The 20,227-nt window shown below is 41.4% G+C and overlaps 1 protein-coding gene across 10 annotated transcripts in view; it reads left to right on the forward strand.

Annotated features, from left to right (window-relative positions):
• usp24 (ubiquitin specific peptidase 24) overlaps positions 1 to 20,227 on the forward strand; it is a 96,800-nt gene that overhangs the window by 6,939 nt on the left and 69,634 nt on the right. For 6 of the 10 annotated variants that reach the window (XM_080431445.1, XM_080431448.1, XM_080431449.1 and 3 more), the window contains exons 2-12: positions 3,567 to 3,735; positions 4,771 to 4,838; positions 7,874 to 8,017; positions 9,991 to 10,116; positions 11,711 to 11,746; positions 12,227 to 12,262; positions 12,419 to 12,484; positions 15,182 to 15,247; positions 15,613 to 15,687; positions 17,267 to 17,425; positions 19,346 to 19,460. In XM_080431445.1, coding sequence (XP_080287571.1) covers positions 3,567 to 3,735; positions 4,771 to 4,838; positions 7,874 to 8,017; positions 9,991 to 10,116; positions 11,711 to 11,746; positions 12,227 to 12,262; positions 12,419 to 12,484; positions 15,182 to 15,247; positions 15,613 to 15,687; positions 17,267 to 17,425; positions 19,346 to 19,460 — 1,060 coding nt within the window. The remainder of the gene's footprint in view (positions 1 to 3,566; positions 3,736 to 4,770; positions 4,839 to 7,873; positions 8,018 to 9,990; positions 10,117 to 11,710; positions 11,747 to 12,226; positions 12,263 to 12,418; positions 12,485 to 15,181; positions 15,248 to 15,612; positions 15,688 to 17,266; positions 17,426 to 19,345; positions 19,461 to 20,227) is intronic. The other 4 variants (XM_080431451.1, XM_080431452.1, XM_080431454.1 and 1 more) reach the window with 1 other exon arrangement.

Genomic DNA, 20,227 nt, shown 5'->3' on the forward strand with positions numbered 1-20,227 from the left:
TGAAATCTGATGCTTCTCTCTCTCTCTCTCTCTCTTCAACTCTTCCGCTTCCTCCCAGTCTCTCCTGCTGGAGTGCATCCCCATATAGAGAGAGAGATATGTAAGATATCGCTGTTGTCGGGCAGGAAGTGAAACCTCTTATCTCCATATACTTCTTGTGTTTTTTCGTGAATTAACGTCTTTCTTGATCATACTACGGCGTCACACAAAAGCTTAAACAATAGCAGATGGAACGCATCTGTGTAATTTTTTTGATTTGGGCTAAAAAAGCATTATTTTACACTTTGGCTATTAAAAAATAACAGATATACAATCTGATAGTAAGATATGTATCAATATGCAGCTGGGTGAGTGAGTGCAACAGGAGCTTAACGCAGTTCTGATTCTGATTTATTATGCTAATATGTGGAGATTTATTCAAAAACAAAACGCTACAATTTAACCTAACCATATTGTCCCCGGACCAATATTTATCTTGGTTAGCATAGTAACTTAGTAGCCGTGGGCGGAATGAGCAGATTATACAGTTTGACCATATTTTTATACTGGCATTGATTTGTAATGTAGTGGGTGGGGGGGGGGCTACTTTCTTAAGCTTAGGATCTCTCATCAAAACAGTCAGTAGGCCCAACGTGCATCATGTAGCCTAAATTGAATAGAGACATTTTGGCCTGTAAAATGTAAGTCATCAGTTGATGTCAAAGGAAGCTTTGCTGGAGTATTGTCGATCTGCCCTTGGGGGGGGGGGGGGGGGCTGAGAGCGCCGTTCCACGGGGCAACATTACTTCAGAAGAGAGAGAGAGTTGGCAGTCTTTTCTCAACCATGAATATTCAAATCACTTCCTGAATAATGTAAACGACGACATGATCTTAATAATTCAATAATTCTTCTGTCCCTCCCTCCCTCCCTACACACACACACACACAGACTCAGACCCTAGCAACTAGCCAGCTAGTTTGTTGTGCTGCGGTGGAGCTTTCCATTTTCCGTGATGATGGATGAGTCGCTCTTATACCTTAGCCATGGAAAATGCACAAGCTATAAACGAAGATTTGACACATGGGGAAAATTAATTTAAGCATTTCTCAGACTTAACCCATTAAGACCTGAAGCCCATTCTACAAATGTCTTCTAAATCCCAACGGTATTCTGAAAAACATTTCTCTATATCAGTGGTGCTCAAACTTTTTCATGTCAAGGACCACCCAAAATGATATGTATTTGGCCGTGGACCCCCGTCTCAAAATATGTTGTTCCAGGGACCCCCCCAGAAACAAAGATTTGAGTTTGAAATGATCGCTTTAAAATAATATATATATTCAAAGATTTGCACCCATTTTCCCGATTTTTCAAAAATAGCAGATTGTGCCATAATGCTTTTTAGCTCAAATCAAAAAATTGCACAGATGCGTTCCAGGTTTTAATGGGTTAAGTACATGTCTGGCGCATGAACGCTAATAATAACAAATGGCGTTTAACAGCGGGGCCTCAGCATTGATTCGTGGCGCAAACGAGACAATTCCACCGTGTTACACGGTTCTTGATCATCATCATGTTTTTTTTGTTGTTAACCATGGCATTCATTCATGGCATTCAGACGGTGCCTCTGTCACACATACAGCCAGCCAGTCTGTTTGACATTAGCAATACGTTCAGTCACACAGAGAAAGGCACAGGAGAGAGGAGACGCATGCTTTGCCTAGACAGCCGTTTGAGATTCAGGAGGAGAGACACGAAACGAGACGAGCGTAAAAGGAACAGAACGATCCGGTCAAGGGCAGATCAGGGAGGAGACGATGTGCCCTCTTCTAAATGACTGCTATTACTCTTCTCCGGAGAGGGAGAGGGTCAAGCGACATCCTCTGAGCCGCCTGGTCAAATCTAGCTGTTGACCACCTAAGCCCTCTTTCATACTTCATCGTATGACGGTGTCGCGTGAAAATAGCTGATCTACAAGCTGTAGATTGGATTGAAGAATGTTGCCTATGATTGATTACATGCCCAACATAAGGATGTCAGTTGTACAAACTGTCTCCATTCCATTTGTATACTCTTTGGAGTTAAATGAACACTATTGATTTTACTGTGTAGTGCAGTACTTCTCAAACGTTTTCATGCCAGGGACCCCCAAATTGATATATATTTGGCCACGTACCCGCATCTGAAAATATGTTGTGCCAGGGACCCCCAGAAGCAAAGATTTGTGTTAAAATGTTTGCTTAAAAATATATATATTCAAAACTTTTCACTAATGTTCAAGATTTAAAAAAAAAAAAAGTAGATCTACAAGCTCATAGCGCGGCACGAAGTGACGCGCTGTGAGCTTGTATATCTGCTATTTTTGAATAGCCAAAGTATAAAGTTGTTAAAATGATTGTGATGCTATATTAACACATCTTGCAGGGGACCCCCTGGAACCTCTCCAAGGACCCCTGGGGGTCCCCGGACCCCACTTTGAGAACCAATGGTGTAGTGGATACGTAAACCATTATTTCCGCATACTGCTAAATATACATGTTATAGTAGTTATTTGACTGCTAATTTAGGTGTTCAGTATCACAGGGAAATGAACCTGTCAGTGACCTTATGCTCATGGGACTAATAGTCCACCATTGTCTAAAAACCAGTGGTTCCCTCCTGGCCTCCCAACCTTTTATGGATCAGGGCCCACTTGAAAATGTTCATTTCCCAACCCAATCTGACCAATTAACATGGCAGCCAAGAGCTTGTTTATTTTAATGATCAATCAATTGATTGTGTTTCGGCTTGGATCAGCGGAACTAACATAGTAAACTTTAAGTTCTTATTTATCAGTACCACAATGAAAACAACATTTTTCAAGGTTTCAAAGAGAAAATACTGTGACATTTTAAGAATTTATATTAACCCTTTAAGACCGGGAACGCATCTGTGTCATTTTCGATTTCTTTGGCTATTCAAAAATAGCAGATATACAAGCTCATAGCGCGGCACCGAGTGCCGCGCTATGAGCTTGCAGATCTGCTATTTTCTTTTAAAAAGAAAAGAAAAAAGAACATATTTCAAAGATTTGCACAAATGTTCACGATTAACTCATATAGTGCCAATGACGTCTTTTGACGGACGTTTTCAGTGCGCCATTAGTGCCAATGACGTCTTTTGACGTCACCTAAAAAAAAAAAATGTCGTTGTTTTTTTTTTCTTTTTAATCTCAAAGGAACTAGGAGAAAACTATTTTCAAAAAGTTAATTCTCCATCCACTTCAATGTTAAAATATAAACGGAGAATTTCTTTTCTCCGTTTGATCCATAATGCCTTTGGCATATGGATCAACAAGCTTGAAATAAGCCTGGCAGTGAATGAGTTAAAAAGAAAATAGCCAAAGAAAAAAAAAAAAAAGGATCCGGTCTTAAAGGGTTGATGTTATATTATAATTAAAATCATAGTGTTTTGTCAATTATTTGGGGGCCCATGTGCAATATATCCTCACTGCCCACAGGTTGGGACCGCTTATATATTGTGTGTAATCAGCCAGTATATTGAGTAACTAAAACGGTCCTTTTTGCATAATATCTGTGTGTTGCAGAGGAGTAACGATGAGAACGGGAACTGCTCCGGGGGCAGCATGGAGTTCCCCACCACCAACCTGTACGAGCTGGAGAGCAGGGTCTTCACCGACCACTGGTCCATACCTTACAAGAGAGAGGAGTCCCTGGGCAAGTGTCTCATCGCGGCCACCTGCCTCGCCCGGCACGGTAAGGCTGCACGTGTAATGGCTTTGTGTGTGTGTGTGTGTGTGTGTGTGGTAGTGTGTGTGTGTGGTAGTGTGTGTGTGTGGTAGTGTGTGTGTGCTAGTGTTGATTTTGACAGCAAATTTTGATTTAGTTTTAGTCATAGTCTTTTGAATAAAATTCCATTTAGTTGTAGTCATATTTTAGTCATCTGAAATGTTTTAGTTTTTGTCTAGTTTCAGACAACTAAATATCATAAGATTATAGTCGACTAAATCTACAGTTGATTTAGTCGACTGAAATGTATGTTGGCGGTGCCTTGATGGCGTCGTAATGGCTGATTTTACACTCGGTTGCATGCTGAAAATAGCCGATCTACAAGCTCACAACGCGTCGCGTTGTGAGCTTGTAGATCGGCTATTTTCAGCATGCACACCCGAGCGCAACCAAGCATAAAATGACTTGTCTTTTAGTTCTACTGGATCTCTTCTCCACTAGATCCCTCACTAACATTTTAGTCTAGTTTTTATTTGTTGACGAAATTGTCAATATATTTAGTCTTAGTTTTAGTCATCGTAGCTTAGTCTTTATTTAGTTTTCGGCAGTGAAAAAAGGTAGTCGACGAATATTTTTCGTCATAGTTTTAGTCGATGAAATCAACACCGTGCATGACATGCAGTGAGCTTGGATGTTGTTGTGTTTTGTTTGGGGGTCTTTGGTGCCTTTCACACACACAGTTATTTTGGAAACTGGCATTATGCAGTTCAATCTGCTGCTGCTCTCCTACAGACAAATTCTTCTCGTTAACCACTTCCTATGTGGTTGACCGGAGTCTCTCAGGGCTCTATACTAGGGTCTTTTCTGTTCTTGTGGGGAAAGCTTTTGCTGAGAATAGCCGATCGACGAGCTCACACAACGAGTGATTTGGAATAAAAGTGTGAGTCAGGCGTTTCACTTAATCTCTCTCTCTCTCTCTCTCTCTCTCTCTCTCTCTCTCTCTGTTTCTTTCTCACTCCCTCTCCCTCTCTCTCTCTCATGCTCTCCCTCTGACTCTCTCAGGTCTGGCAGATGCAGATGAGAACTGTAAGCGCTTCATGGATCGATGCATGCACGAGGCCTTCAAAAAGGTGAGAGGTCGCGACCATTCGCTCCAACTGCCCTTCAGTCAGTGTGTGTGTGTGTGTGTGTGTGGCATTACCGCACACGCGTGGCGCTGTGGGGCAGATTCTGTCTCACATGTCAGACCTGTCAGACACTGCGGTCAAAGCCTCAATCTGTGATTTCTTCAACTGGGTCGGCTGTATGTATAACAGCAGCAACATAGGGTTTAGAATGATAATAATAATACCTAAACATCGTCATCGTACATACTGTTTTAATGTTTTTTTAGGAAACGGAGCACTAGTAGTCACAAATCACAAATTGGGACAAAGTAGTTTGGTGACAGTCATGAGATTTCATTGTGCTTTATTCCATGTACACAGCTCACATTACGCATATATAATGATTCAACTTGATGTTTGGATGAGAAGTTGCCAATGCTAACCTGCTGGTTCTTCGGCAAACATCTGTCCCTCATTTACAATGACGGCAAGAGTTGCATTAACACTTTCTCTGCCAGGTATTAATTAACACATTGGCTGCCAAAGACGCATATCTGCGTTCTATTTAATCCCTCGCCTGGCTGCCAAATACGCAGATCTGCGTTTTTTTTGTTTTTTGACCCAAAGACCAAGGAGATATGATTTATCGAAGATTTAAACTCCTATCCACTTCCTTGTTAACTTAAAACTTAAAAATTCTTTATCTCGGCTCCTGAGTACTTTTTTTTTCAATGAAAAATCTCTGGCAGTCTACAGCAAAAAATCTGAAATAATTCTGGCAGATTAGGTGTTAATTAATTAATTCACCTCTGCCAGCGATTTTTTGTCTTTCTTACCTTTTCAAGTAGTCACAGGATATTTATCCAGTATGATTGATCCCCTGATGGTTGCTAATCACGGAGGGTTTCACTGTGCTTCCGCGAAGAAGAAAAAAATGCATCGCAACCTCCCGTTCACTTGTTATACGCCGTTGAAAGTAGCATGTCTGGCCAAAAATACATAGTAAAACACAGGAGCCGAGACGCAAGCTTGTAGATCTGCAGTTTTATTTGAAAAATCGTGAAAATGTTTGCAAATCTTTGAATTAATATTTTTAAAGCGAACATTTGTAACTCTAATCTTTGCTTCGGGGGATTCTACAAATGTCGTATAAATAAGTTTTTTATTTTTTTAAACAGTTTTTTGAAAAAACGTATGTTGCTATAATCAGTGGTTCTCAAACGTTTTCATGTCAAGGACCCCCAGAATGATATGTATTTGGCCGCGGACCCCCATCTCAAAATATGTTGTTCCAGGGACCCCCAGAAACAAAGATTTGAGTTACAAATGTTTGCTTAAAATACATATATTCAAAGATTTGCAAAAACTTTCACGATTTTTCAAAAATAGCAGATCTACAAGCTCATGAACTTTTATTTTATTTTTTGAATAGCCAAAGTATAAAATAATGGTTAAAGTGGGTTACACAGATGCGGTCCTGTATTGAATGTGTTAAGTCCCTTTGTGCTCATAAATGAGTCCTAAACGGGGCTAGTTTTGCAGAACATGGCTCTTACCATGTTGCACTAAGGGGCTCATGTGATGTCACCGTGGCTCTCAGGTAGCTCTCTGTAATGTCCATCCATCAGTAATGATAATAATGAGTGCTTATCTGCCTACGGCGGAGCAGATGCCTTCACCTTGCACAAAGTCAGCGATTCACATTCACACGGTGTTGTTTCAAAGGCGCTAATATGTGTTCATTTTGACAGAAACATTTTATTTAGTTTTAGTCATAGTCTTTTGAATACAATTCCATTTAGTTTTTGTCTAATTTTAGTCGACTAAATCTACAGTTGATTTAGTGGGCTAAAAATGTATTTTGGCGGTGCCTTGATGGCGTCTTAATGGCTGATTTTACACTTGGTTGCATGCTGAAAATAGCCGATCTACAAGCTCACATCGCGTCGCAGTGTGAGCTTGTAGTTCGGCTATTTTCAGGGCGCAACAATCGAGCGCAACCAAACATCCAATGGCTTGTCTCTTAGTTCTACTGGATCTCTTCTCCACTAAGTCCCTCACTAACATTTTAGTCTTGTTTTTATTTGTTGATGAAATTGTCAATATATTTAGTCTTAGTTTTAGTCATCACAGCTTAGTTTTTATTTAGTTTTAGTCAGTGAAAAACGGTAGTCGACGAACATTTTTCGTCATAGTTTTAGTCGACGAAATCAACACTGCTACTGACCAATGCTAACGTGCTGCGTTCGTCTTATCCACTCCGTTGTTGTTGTATTTCACGGAGAAACTGTGTTCCCAAACGGATGTATTGTTGTAAAATTATTCTAATGTGTGCCTTGTACAACTTAACTTGCAAAATGTTAATGCTGATCTTTGTTTTGTGTTTTAAAACGGAAAACGTATATTTCTGACTGCTGACATCATTTAAAGATTTATAGATGATTATGAAAATAATTGTTTGTTGCGGCCTTGGCATTTAGATGAATTTACACAGATTTCTTGGTCCTTGGCAGGCTGCTGCACATAGCTTGTAACTGCGAGACGAAGATCTAAATTACGTTGTTAAACATTTATTAAAGACCTGCATTTAAGGCCCTTGCACACAGAGTCCGATGACTTTTTTATTGGGGTAATCGGTTTTTAATGTATCGGAAAAAACAAAACAGCCGCTCGTCGGACGTCAATTTCGGAGTAGGTGTGCAAGAGGTCAAAATCGGACTTATGTGCGAGGGCCTTTTAACCCATTAATACCTGGAACGCATCTGTGTCACTTTAGATTTCTTTGGCTATTCAAAAATAGCAGATATACAAGCTCATAGCGCGGCACCGAGTGCCGCGCTACAAGCTTGTAGATCTGCTATTTTTGAAAAATCGTGAAAAAATATTTTCCAGATTTTTTTCAAAAAACTGTTAGGATTTAGATTTTTTTTTAAAGAATCACCTCAGGTCTTAATGGGTTAATGTGAGTCACTGGGTCCATTCGCTCAGTCTTGCTGTATTCCCATTGATTTTCTCTCTCATGCCTTGTCTCCTCTCTTCCACATCTCTCGGGGCAATAGCTGCTGACCAGCAGCGCTGTCCACAAATGGGGGACAGAGATCCACGAGGGCATCTACAACATGCTGATGTTGCTGGTGGAGCTGGTGGCAGAGCGGGTCAAACAGGACCCCACGCCCGTCAACCTGATGGGCGTACTGACTATGGTGAGAGAGTGAGCTGTGCCTGTCGGCCATTTTGCTTAACGCGTCGTTACGACCCGAGGCCGATTCTACAAATGCCTTCTAAATGTTTAGTTCTTCCGTGCCAACGACCCCCAAAAGGATATGTATTTGGCCGCGGACCCCCCCCCATCTGAAAATGTTTTCGTGCCAGGGACCCCCAGAAGAGAAGATTTGTGTTAAACAACTTCAAAATGATTCAACACTTAAAATTCTTTTTCAAAAATAGCAGATGTACAAGCTCGCAGCGTGGCACGAAGTGACGCGCTTGTGAGCTTGTATATCTGTTATAATTGAATAGCCAACGCTACCATCTAAAATGACATGGACGCTTTTCCAGTTTCAATGGTTTATGTTACAGTCTGTCGTATGACGGTGTCCCACTCCGAAAATAGCCACACTCAAGGCACAATCCGTCGCGATCGGGACACGTCGTGAGCTTCTACCGAACATTTGTTCAAAGATTGTTGGACAACCACTTCAGAGGCTCTATACATCTACGTATAATAACAGTATGTTAAGGTTGGCAAGGAATATCACTTGAAACACTAGCCATGTTTTGTATAGAGAATATAGGTTAGGGCTTTCACCAACTAGTCGACTAGTCGACTAGTATAACCACTATTTTTTTTTAATTTGTTTTAATGCCATAGTAATGGCCCGTCTTACTATTATTATTATCCTCCTGACTTTATTTTTTATCAAAAGGGGGTCAAAAGTATGCCCAATAAAAGCCTATTATTGGGCAATGGGGATCCTTGGAGACGCTGCTGTGGTGCTGTGCTGCTGTGCCAGAAACGCTTCCCTTAAAACGCCATAAAAATAAGGGCAGGAGGATAATAATAATATTAATATAGTAGTAGGATGGCATTAAAACAATGCCCCCCTAAAAAAAAAAAGAAAAAAAAAAGAAACTTTTTTTAAAAATCTTTTTAATGTTAATTTCGACTAGTCGACTAGTCGACTACTAATTGGTCAAAACAGTCGACTCACACAAATCATTAGTTGTGAATGCCCTAATATAGGTTGCTGCCTTCAGGAAGGAGATATGCCGTTCCAACATACAATGAGGTCAAACTGAAGAGGTCCTTTGTCCATCAGATGACATTGAGGCTTAATCAGGAGTTTTAGGCCAGGGGTAGGCTGAGTGGTGGACATTGCTCGCATCTTTTATATGTCTTTATGTATGTATTTTTGGTTTTCGTTTTTGCCAGACCCAAGGGGTCGGCCTACATGAGGCTTTGTCCCTATTTCGTCCATACATGGGCATAAAAGAGGGTTCAAGTTTCGTCCCCCATAGTGATGGAGCTCACTTAAAAAAAGTGCATAATCCTATTTATAGGTTATTAATGTCATCATGTGTCTCGCTAGCCAATCACAGTGCTGAATAGAGTCAGCCAATTTCGTCCCCCTTTCGTCCATACATGGGGCATAAAAGGAAAAGGAATTTATTCTGGGTCTGGCAGAACCAGGTCTCCTGGTCTTGTTTTGTGTCATGTCAAATGTGTGTGTACTGTTTATGTGTCGCATACATGGCTGCTGGGTCGCAAGACACATTTCAGTGTGAACTGACAATAAAGTATTATCGTATCGTATCTGTACGTCTGCTATTTTCGGCGCGCAACACCATTGCACGACGGAGTATAATCAAGCTTTTGTCTCTTTTGCTTACTCTCACTCTCTACCCCGTCTCACTCTCTCTCTCTTAGTCTCCCTCTCTTTCTTAGACTCACTCTCTCTCCCTCTCATAACTCTCGGTATTTGTTTATGTCCGTCACAAACACATTATGAAACACGGCTCGATTACAACACATTATATACGTCAAGAGTGTTTATACGCTTTCTCTTGTGACTCTGAACACACGCAATGAAATGAATATGCCTTGAATGTTGTTTCGACATCATCGTTTAGATTGATTACTTTGTTTGTTTGTTTGTTTGTTGTGGTGGTTGTCCAGGCCTTCAACCCCGACAACGAGTACCATTTTAAGAACCGGATGAAGAACTGCCAGAGGAACTGGGCCGAGGTGTTCGGAGAGGAGGCCAACATGTTCGCCGTCTCCCCGAGCAACACCTATCAGAAAGTAAGACACCCTTTGTTTTAGTCTTACTTCTAAAAAAAAGACGGTGGTTCTCAACAGTGGGTTTTCTGCCTTTTATTGATTTAGTAGACTGATAGGAACTGGGGCGAGAGAGAGAGAGATGGGGATTGACACGCAGCAACGGTCGTCGGGATCGGGATTTGAACCCCGAGACATGTCATCAGGCTGCATTTTGCAGCCCTAGGTGACCGGACGGCTACGCCAGCCGTCTGGGCCAGCATGTTTTATTTTAATGATCCATTATGCTCTGACTTGGATCTGTTGAACTAACACGGTATTTTATTGGTATCACAATGAAAGCTATTTTTAAAGGTTTTATAGGGGGAAAACATGCCATGTCATTTGTTTACATTTTTTTGTTAATAATGTTGTATTATCGTTATTATTTGGGGGCCCACCTGCAATACCCTCACGGCCCACCAGTGGTCCCCGGCCCACAGGTTGAGAATCACTGTAAAAAATAAAAAAATAAAAATGTGTGTGTGTGTGCATGTCAGTGGGCCAGTGTTTGGTACATGTGTTGGCGCGTACGGGGGGGGGTGGTAGTTCCAGGAAACGAAAGTTTGTGTACACACATTTCCCTTGTCTGTGGCCTGTAGCCAGGTCAGAGGTCAGCCAAATGGGTTCCTCGCCTCCAGAGTTGCGTAATGGAACCGCGGGGACTGTGCAGGATGTGTGACTGACACAGCAGCTGTCAGGAAATCTAAGACCACTCCATGCGTGTGTGTGTGTGTGTGCGTGCGTCCATCTGTATTATGTGTGTGTGTGTGTCTCAGTGTTGATTTTGTCGACTAAAACTATGACGAACTACTTTTCTTTTTTTTTTTTACTGCCGAAAACTAAATCAACACTAAATCAAAACTAAGCTATGATGACTAAAACTAAAGACTAAATGTATTGCCATTTTCGTCAACGAATAAAAACTAGATTAAAATGTTAGGGAGTGACTAGTGGAGAAGAGATCCAGTAGAACTAAGAGACAAGTCGTTTTATGTTTGGTTGAGCTCGGGTGTTGCGCTCTGAAAATAGCCGATCTACAAGCTCACAACGCGCGTTGTGAGCTTGTAGATCGGCTATTTTCAGCATGCAACCAAGTGTAAAATCAGCCATTATGACGCCATCAAGGCACCGCCAACATACATTTTAGTCGACTAAATCAACTGTAGATTTAGTCGACCATAATGTTATGATATTTAGTCGACTAAAACTAGACTAACAGTAAAACATTTCAGGTGACTAAAATATGACTAAAACTAAATGGAATTTGACTCAAAAGACTATGACTAAAACTACATCAAAATTTGCTGTCAAAATCAACACTGGTGTGTCTTGTCTGTCTGTGTGTGTGTGTGTGTGTGTGTGTGTGTGTGTGTCTGTGTGTGTTGGTTTATATTTTAAGTTGTGTGTCTTGGTTCATGGCGGGTGTGTGTGTGTGTGTGCAGTGTTAATTTTAACTCTTGAGAGTGAACAAATGTAAACCGGATGGACCTGCTGTAAGGGTTGTTCATACTCTTTGAGTTACAAATGGATAAAATGAACACTTGAGGATTTTATGATTATTATTTCATTATTATAGGACCCACCTGTCAACCTGATGGGCGTACTGACTATGGTGAGAGAGAGCTGTGCCTGTCGCTATTTTTGCTATTTAACCCATTAAGACCTGAGGCCGAGTCTGCAAAACGGCTTCTAAATCAGTAGTTCTCAAACTTTTTTTCGTGCCATTTTTCAAACACTTTTCAAGATGTGTTAATTTTTTTTGGAAAATATGCAAATGTACAAGCTCGCAGCATGGCACGAAGTGACGCGCTGTGAGCAACAGAATGTAACCAAATGTACCTGTATTGGTTGTACATACTCTTGAGTTACAAATTGATAAATGAACACTGAGGATTTTATTATTATTTCATTATTATTAATATCTTTTTTCTGTGTGTGCGTGTTGGGCCGTTTACATTTTTGCTGTGTTTGTGTTTGACGGTGTGTGTGTGTGTGTGTGTGTGTGTGTGTGTGTGTGTGTGTGTGTGAAGTGCAATGACGGTACACAGTCCCATGGACGGATAAATACACTGAACTCATTTGTTTGTTGCAGGAGCCCCATGGTTGGCTGGTTGACCTGGTTAATCGAGTGAGTATTGTACACACACACACACACACACACACACACTCTACACCAGAAATACTTAAATTCTTCTGCAGGGGTCCTGATTCTATGTCTCTCTCTCTCTCTCTCTCTCTCTCTCTCTCCCCTCCCCTCCTCCTTTGGTCCTGGTTCGCTGTGAAGTTCGGGGAGATGGGAGGCTTCACTGCCATCCAGACCAAACTCAACCAGGATGAAATAGAGATTGCGGTAAGGATGTCCTCCTCCTTCTCCTCCTCCTCCTCCTCTCCCTTCTTTCTCACAAACCGTCCTCGGAACTCTAGAGACGGTGAAGACATTTGTTCTGCCCCGAGGAAGGAATGAAGAGGAGCTGAACGTAGAAATGACAGAGACTTTATCTCCTCTGTTTGGGTGAAAACCTCATATGTCAAAAACTGTTGCTTTTCAGGATTCAAATTCAAAAGTAGCAGATCTAGATCTGCTACTTTTGATGCTTTTGTGTGACACTGTAGATTAACGAAGCAGGGCGTCAATTTACGAAGAAACACCAAAAGTTAAAATGTGGAGATATGAGATTTCCGCCCGACGGCAACGATATTCAGGTCCGAGGTCATCCGGCTCACGCCTGGACCAGCGACACACTGAAGGCTGGTGACTCTCTGTCAGCGTTGACTCATTGATACGCACGCACACACACACACACACGCGCGCATACTCTCTCTATCTCGCGCTCTCTGTTCTTCCTTCCCTCTCTCTTGGTGCATTCATTCACACAGGAGGTCGAAGATATTTTTTCGTGACGCTTCAGTCGCCAAGACAACTTCGCTCAAGTTGGGATATTTTCGACTTGAGCAAAGACGAGGAAGGCGAATTTCAGGCATACGCGTCGCCCCGGTTCGTCTCATTCGCGCCGTCGCGTCAATTTGTGTCTTTTGCATTGACTTTGTATATTATCTTCTCTCTCACTCTCTCTCTTTTTCTCACACTCTCTCTCATTCTCTCTGTCACACTCTATCTCTCTGTCTGTCTGACTCGCTAACAACGACTCCGCTTTGCAGTGGTTGAACTGCTCTGTTGTGTGTGTTGAAGTCTGAGGCTTCCTTGTGCTGAAGCTTCCCTTTGGCCCGCCTGGCCGGAACCACAGCGGAGTAGCATAGTCATTGACACACACACACACACACACACACACACACACACACACACACACACACACACACACACACACACACACACACACACACACACACACACAGAGACACACACATATGCTGTTCTTACACACACACACACACACACGCCACCCATTAGCATGTTAATAGGGCTGACACGCTCAATAGAGGCCGATTGTGGACTGGACTCTCCTGTTACACTCTCCAGTGGCAAAGAGAGCCTGGCTGAGTGTGTAAGCTGTCGGCTCCCTGACACACTCTAAACACATGAGACGGAGAGAAAGAGAAAAGATAAAGGGAGTTTTGCAGCCCTCTTTCTACTGGCTCCCAAGGGGTTGACTCATTTGTTTGCAATATGCAGGAAGTCAAGACCCGAGAGGGAACTGGCCGAGTGAAGGAGATAGAGCAGGGAGAGAGAGAGAGAGGAGAAGGAGACTAGCCCATTGCGACCTGGAACGCATCTGTGTCACTTTAGATTTCTTTGGCTATTCAAAAATAGCAGATATACAAGCTCATAGCGCGGCACCGAGTGCCGCGCTATGAGCTTGTAGATCTGCTATTTTTGAAAAATTGTCCAAAAAAGAAATACATATATATTTTTTTCAAAAAACTGTTAGGATTTAGATTTTTTTAAAGAATCGCCTCAGGTCTTAATGGGCTATAGGGGGGGGAAAGGAGATGAGCAGAGGCGTTGCAGACTAGAGCAGAGTGCAGGGGGAACCAAAATGAGAAACACAGGAGCCATTCAGCACACTCCTCTGATTTGGCACTGAATGACAAATGACAGCTGGGTTCCGCTGTTGGAAAGTCACCCACACATGTGCGTGCGTGCGCGCACGGACGCACGCACAGACAGACTCGCGCGCACACACACGTGAAATGCTGTATTAATTTAGTTACAACTTGACCTCTGGTATAAAGACTTATTTGGGAGGATAGGTACACATATAGAGACACATGGTAGCATCGTTCCACTTCCAGAAGCCTCCACAAACACACGGAAAGACATAGACGAATAACAAATGCTGTTTAACCCATTAAGACCTGAAGCCGATTCTACAAATGTCTTCTGAATCCCAACAGTTTTCTGAAAAACGTATGTTTCTATATCAGGGGTGCTCAAACTTTTTCATGTCAAGGACCCACAAACTTATATGTATTTGGCCACGGACCCCCATCTCAAAATATGTTGTTCCAGGGACCCCCCAGAAGCAAAGATCGTAGTTAAAAATGTTCGCTTTAAAACAATATTCAAAGATTTGCACACATTTTCACGATTTTTCGAAAATAGCAGATCTACAAGCTCGCAGCTATGAGCTTGTAGATCTGCTATTTTTGAATAGCCAAAGTATGAAATAATGCTTTTTAGCTCAAATCAAGAAGTGACACTGATGCGTTCCATCCAGGTCTTAAAGGGTTAATATTATTAGTTATTATATGTTAGTATATTAGTTATTATAATTGATAATTATTCAGTATAAATGTATCACTTTCAACCTGCATCCCTATTTTGGGCATATCATTACAGGCAAACATTTCCCATTTAGCTGAGCTTGTTGGTCAGCTATTTTTTTTAAGCTGGTCTACACACTCGCAACGTTTCACCCTATGAGCTTGTACTGTTAGATCGTCTGTTTCTGAAAATGTTTCAAAGTATACACAGTATAATGGGGCATAAGTTGTTCATCATAAATATGAATTATTAATGGATTGTGATCTGTAACTATGTATAGTCTGCGGTGTGTCACTTATGTGTTGTCTCTGTCTCTTCGTGCAGTGCGTATCGGCCCTGGTCCAGCCGCTCGGTGTGTGTGCAGAATACCTCAACTCCAGCCTCGTGCACGTGAGCCACCCTCTATGTCCTCTATCCCAAAAGAGATCTTTTTTGTCTCCCCGTTACCCAAACTAGTGAAAATATCAGATCTACAAGCTCACAGTGTGAGCTTGTAGATCTGATATTTTCCACTTCTTAAATGTTTTTTTTTCTAATTGATGGAATTTCTTTGTTTTCTTTAATTTATTCATTAATTTGTTTATTTTATTAATTTTTTTGTAAATCTTCAAAATATTTTGAAATAATAATAATATTAATAATACAATTTAAAAAAGTGATATTTACTCACAACCCATAAAAATGTGTCCGAGACCTATAACGCATACACCTGCAGACAAGGTAATGACACGTATGTTTGACTGTCTTCTCCCCAGCCCATGCTGGACCCAGTCATTCATAAGATGATCACCTATGTTCAAAACCTGGAGGAGAAGGACCTCAAAGACAAGGTAAGGTTCCTTGATTTAGTTTGTTTTCCTCCAGTTACCTTTTCTCTGCTGCAACAAACACTTTAAGACAAAAATGGCATACGCTGAAATGTCGTTACAACACCTTATGAGTTGAATTCTATGAATTGCTTTTAGCAAGTGACACTTCTGTAACAATGTGTAAATTATCCCTATTGTGTCACTGTGTGGCTCCATTGGTGTCGCTACATTGGTGTCACCTCCACTGGCATTAACCATAATTAAAATTAATTGCTGATGTGAACCACGAAGCAAAAACTATTCATAAATGTTCATAGGATACATACAGGTGATCTCACACTGAAGCTTGTCTTAACAAGTATGTATTAACTAAGATATAGCCTTCAAAAACAAGTCTTTTGCACACCTACAAAAGCAACAGGTGCGTAGGAGAGGACCAAACATGGGCACAAAACATAACTTTATCTTAAAGATAGCCTGATGAAGGTCTAAGACTGAAACGTTGTTATATTCTCATTAAAGAATGTTATTTGCAAAGGCAGGAGTTTTATAGCCTTGACAAATAGACAAAGTCTTTCATTTGTACCACACATTGTCTAAATCAGTGGTTCCCAACTCCTGTCCTAGAGACCTCTGTTACTGCTGGTTTTCCATCCTACTGGGCCTAACTAGTCCCTGACTAAACAGCTGGAAAACCAGGCTTCTTGAGATCCAGGGTTTTTAATCACTGGTCTCTAGAGGTTCAAATTCAAAAGTAGCAGATCTACAAGCTCGAAACGCGTCGCTTCGAGCCGCGTTTCGAGCCGCGTTTCGAGCCGCGTTTCGAGCCGCGTTTCGAGCTTGCGGTTCAGCTACTTTTGATACTTTTGTGTGACGCTGTAGCATGATCAAGTAGGGCGTTAGGTAGTAATGATTTTGACAGCAAATTTTAGTTATAGTCTTTTGAATAAATAAATAATATATTTTATATAATTTATAAAAATAAATATTTTAGTCATCTGAAATGTTTTCGTTTTTGTCTAGTTTCAGTCGACTAAATATCATACTGTTTTAGTCGACTAAATCTACAGTTGATTTAGTCGACTAAAATGTATGTTGGCGGTGCCTTGATGGCGTCGTAATGGCTGATTTTACTCTCGGTTGCATGCTGAAAATAGCCGATCTGCAAGCTCACAACGCGTCGCAGCGCGACCCGTTGTGAGCTTGTAGATCTGCTATTTTTAGCATGCACACCCTAGTGCAACCAACCATAACATTTTAGTCATCATAGCTTAGTTTTTATTTTGTTTTTCGTCAGTGAAAAAAGGTAGTCGACGAACATTTTTCGTCATAGTTTTAGTCGACGAAATCAACACTGGCGTTTAGGTTTCTGCCCGACAGCAACTATATACTGTATGTCTGAGCATGCCGCAACACATAATCACAATGTCCTCGGTTTGATACCGACTGGAGACCTTGTTAGTTGAATGTCCTAACCCCCTTTCTGCCCTCAATTTACTGTCTCTCTACTATCCGTCTCTCTACTATCTACTATCTAAATGAAGCAAAAAAAAACATGCATCCAATAGCATTTCCCATTGTTGTCGTCCTCCCCCGGTAGCGTCTGGTGAGCATCCCAGACATGCTGTCGGCCATCAAGCTGCTCTGCATGAGGTTCCAGAGGGAGCTGGTCACCGTGGTGGACGACCTGAGGCTGGACACCCTGCTACGCATGCTCAAAACCCCGCACTTCTCCACCAAGATGAACTCCCTCAAAGAGGTCAGCGTTTGCTATGGTTGTGGAACTTGCGGGGTTATAGGTTCAAACTGGACGGTGAAAAGTTAAGAGACCTGACCAGCTGTTATGTTTTTCCCCCCTCTAAAGCACATCCTTGGTCATAATTGGGACATAGCAATAGATGCCAAATCATCGGGAAAATGTCAAAAGTCCAATCTTAATTACTTCTTGTCAAACAAAAACATCATGTGTGATTACATTACTAACCGAGTTTTAGTCAATAATATCACGAGAAGCATCTGTCAGTCAGTCTTTCATACAGAACTATGATTCAGTATGCTAGACACAAAAAGTCAGTGTTACTCTGTTGAATGTCAACAAACATTGCAATCTATAATAAAGTTAAACAAGTTAAACAGTGCACAAACATATGTTTCTGAATACATCTGAGTTGAGAAATAGGCAATGCAGCAACAGACTGATTGATTGAGCACTGCCTTGTTAATGATATGTTGTTACTCTGTGGACTGATGTGCCATCCAGGTGGGTCATGGTACTCAGCATTGTGCTGAATCAGTGCTTAAAGGTTTAATGACATTCACTTTTACACCACATTCAAAGTCTTTGTCCTGGTCCTTCAAAAGTGTACAAAAAGTTTTAAGTGAAAATTCCATTCCAGTGATCCATGGCAGGTGTTTTTGTCTCACATTTCTAAAGCCTTTTCAACTGCAATGAAAAAAGAAATCTTTGCCTGCGGGTGTCGCTGGTGAGGGATTTTGCCTGTCAATCATCGCCTCTGCTCCGCCCCCCCCAAAGGAAAGGATAGGGGAGGGGAGGGGCGAGGAGGAGAGTGGGCGGGATTAATCGACTGTGACCTCACTGTCGAAGGGCCAAGCTCAGATTACTTTTCAGCCTAATTATTCAGAAAACCCCAGACCACAGAAAATCCACTGAATGTTCTAAGTTCAGGTTTTTTGGGTGTAATTGAGGTCATAAAACCCCAAATAAAACATTGAAAATAAAAAAAGTGAAAATGAATGTCATGATACCTTTAAAGCCGGATAAAAGATGGTGTTAGGTTGTAAAGCTGGGTGCATAGCTGCCTGTGATTACAATTTACAATGTGATTACAATTTACAATTTAGGCATTTAGCAGATGCTCTTATCCAGAGTGACTTACAATAAGCAAGGTAAACACATCAAATGCAGAGAGAGTAAAGTGTAGTGTGTAGTGCCTCCGTAGTGCCTCCGTAAATTAGGATCACAGGTAAACACAGAACCTAGCACTGGTCTTAACAATATGCTATCAAAATAATAATCTGTACATTGAAACTATAGGATGAATGAACCAACATCTGTCTAAATAACAGGCTAATCTAAGTCTAAATTACATTTTAACCTTGTGGTCAAGAAAAAGGCCTAAGTAACAATAACATGAGAACAAATGACCAAGCTAAGTCTGGTCGTCATAACTAGATCTCTGAAGAGGTGAGTCTTCAGATTACGATGGAAAATTGGGAGTGAGTCTACAGTTCTAACTGCAATGGGGAGTTTGTTGATCAGCTGAGACACTGCCAGTTCCCGTTTCACCAGGAAATGCATCATGATTCATGACACGGAGATGAAATGCTCTCAAAATACCATTTAACTTCGTCTTTGACCACTGTCAACCTTGTGTCCCCTATTTCGGGCATGTTATTATAGATAAGAGTTTAAATTTGTTATTATTTTTAAATGTTATAAAATAGCGAAAATAGCTGATCTACTAAGCTCGTATCGCGTCGCACGACTTGCACCGTGATGCGTTGAGAGTTTGTAGATTGGCTGTTTTTTCTATTAGTTGTACGGTGAAGGTTAATGGAATTTTATATGGGTTTATTAGATCTCTGGAGAGCAAGAATTTATCACCTCCTCTGACTGTCTATATTTCTGTGTGTGTGTGTGTGTGTGTGCGTGTGGTAGGTGACCAAGCTCATAGAGGAGAGCACAGTGTCTAAGACGGTGAAGAACGCCATTGACACAGACAAGCTTTTGGACTGGCTGGTGGAGAACTCAGTCCTGTCAATAGCACTGGAGGGTATGTAGTCGTCAGGTCACCTCAGAACAGAACACCATCTCGCTTCCCTCTCCTCTTCACCACTTACAGTAAACCCCATACGTTGTTGAGCGGAGTCCAAAAACGTTTGTTTTCACCCTACATGAAATATCTTATTGCTGAAAATAGCTGATCGACAAGCTCACAACGCGGGACTGTCGATCGGCTATTTTCTGCGAACGTTGCAGTGGTGGAAGAATACGGATGCTGAGGTTTAAGTGGTTGATACAACAGCTGCAGGCTCCTCTTCACACCTGCTTCCTCTCACGTTCTTTCACTTCCTTGATTTCGAGCCATTTGATGATTGTTTGACCTTTTTTTTTTTTGACGATTCGGTATCTGCAATCATACAGCCGGCGTGTCCTGATTTTTAACCACATCAAATCTGATGACCCTATTTCGGGCATGTCATTACGGGGCGAAATTTTCAAACGTTTTCAGCAATTTTCAAAGAATAGCCGATCTACAAGTTACAACGCGCCGTGACGAGTTGTGAGCTCGTAGATAGAATTTTCTATTTTTGAAAAAAACGTCTTTCAAGTTGATCAGAATTGATTTCACGCTTTTTGATAAAATATCGGTCAAAACATTGGTAATCGGTGGGCTAGGATCCAAAATCCAACCAAAAATCTGGCATCGGTCGGACTCGACTAATCCAGATTTCTACCTCTCATTACCCATTGGCTCCAACTTCTTATTCACCATCCCTTCATCTCCTGCTTAAGTCATCATGAAACTAATGGAGAGAA

The sequence above is a fragment of the Gymnoscopelus braueri genome (genome assembly GCF_963280865.1).
Source record: "Gymnoscopelus braueri genome assembly, chromosome: 6".
NCBI lineage: Eukaryota > Metazoa > Chordata > Actinopteri > Myctophiformes > Myctophidae > Gymnoscopelus > Gymnoscopelus braueri.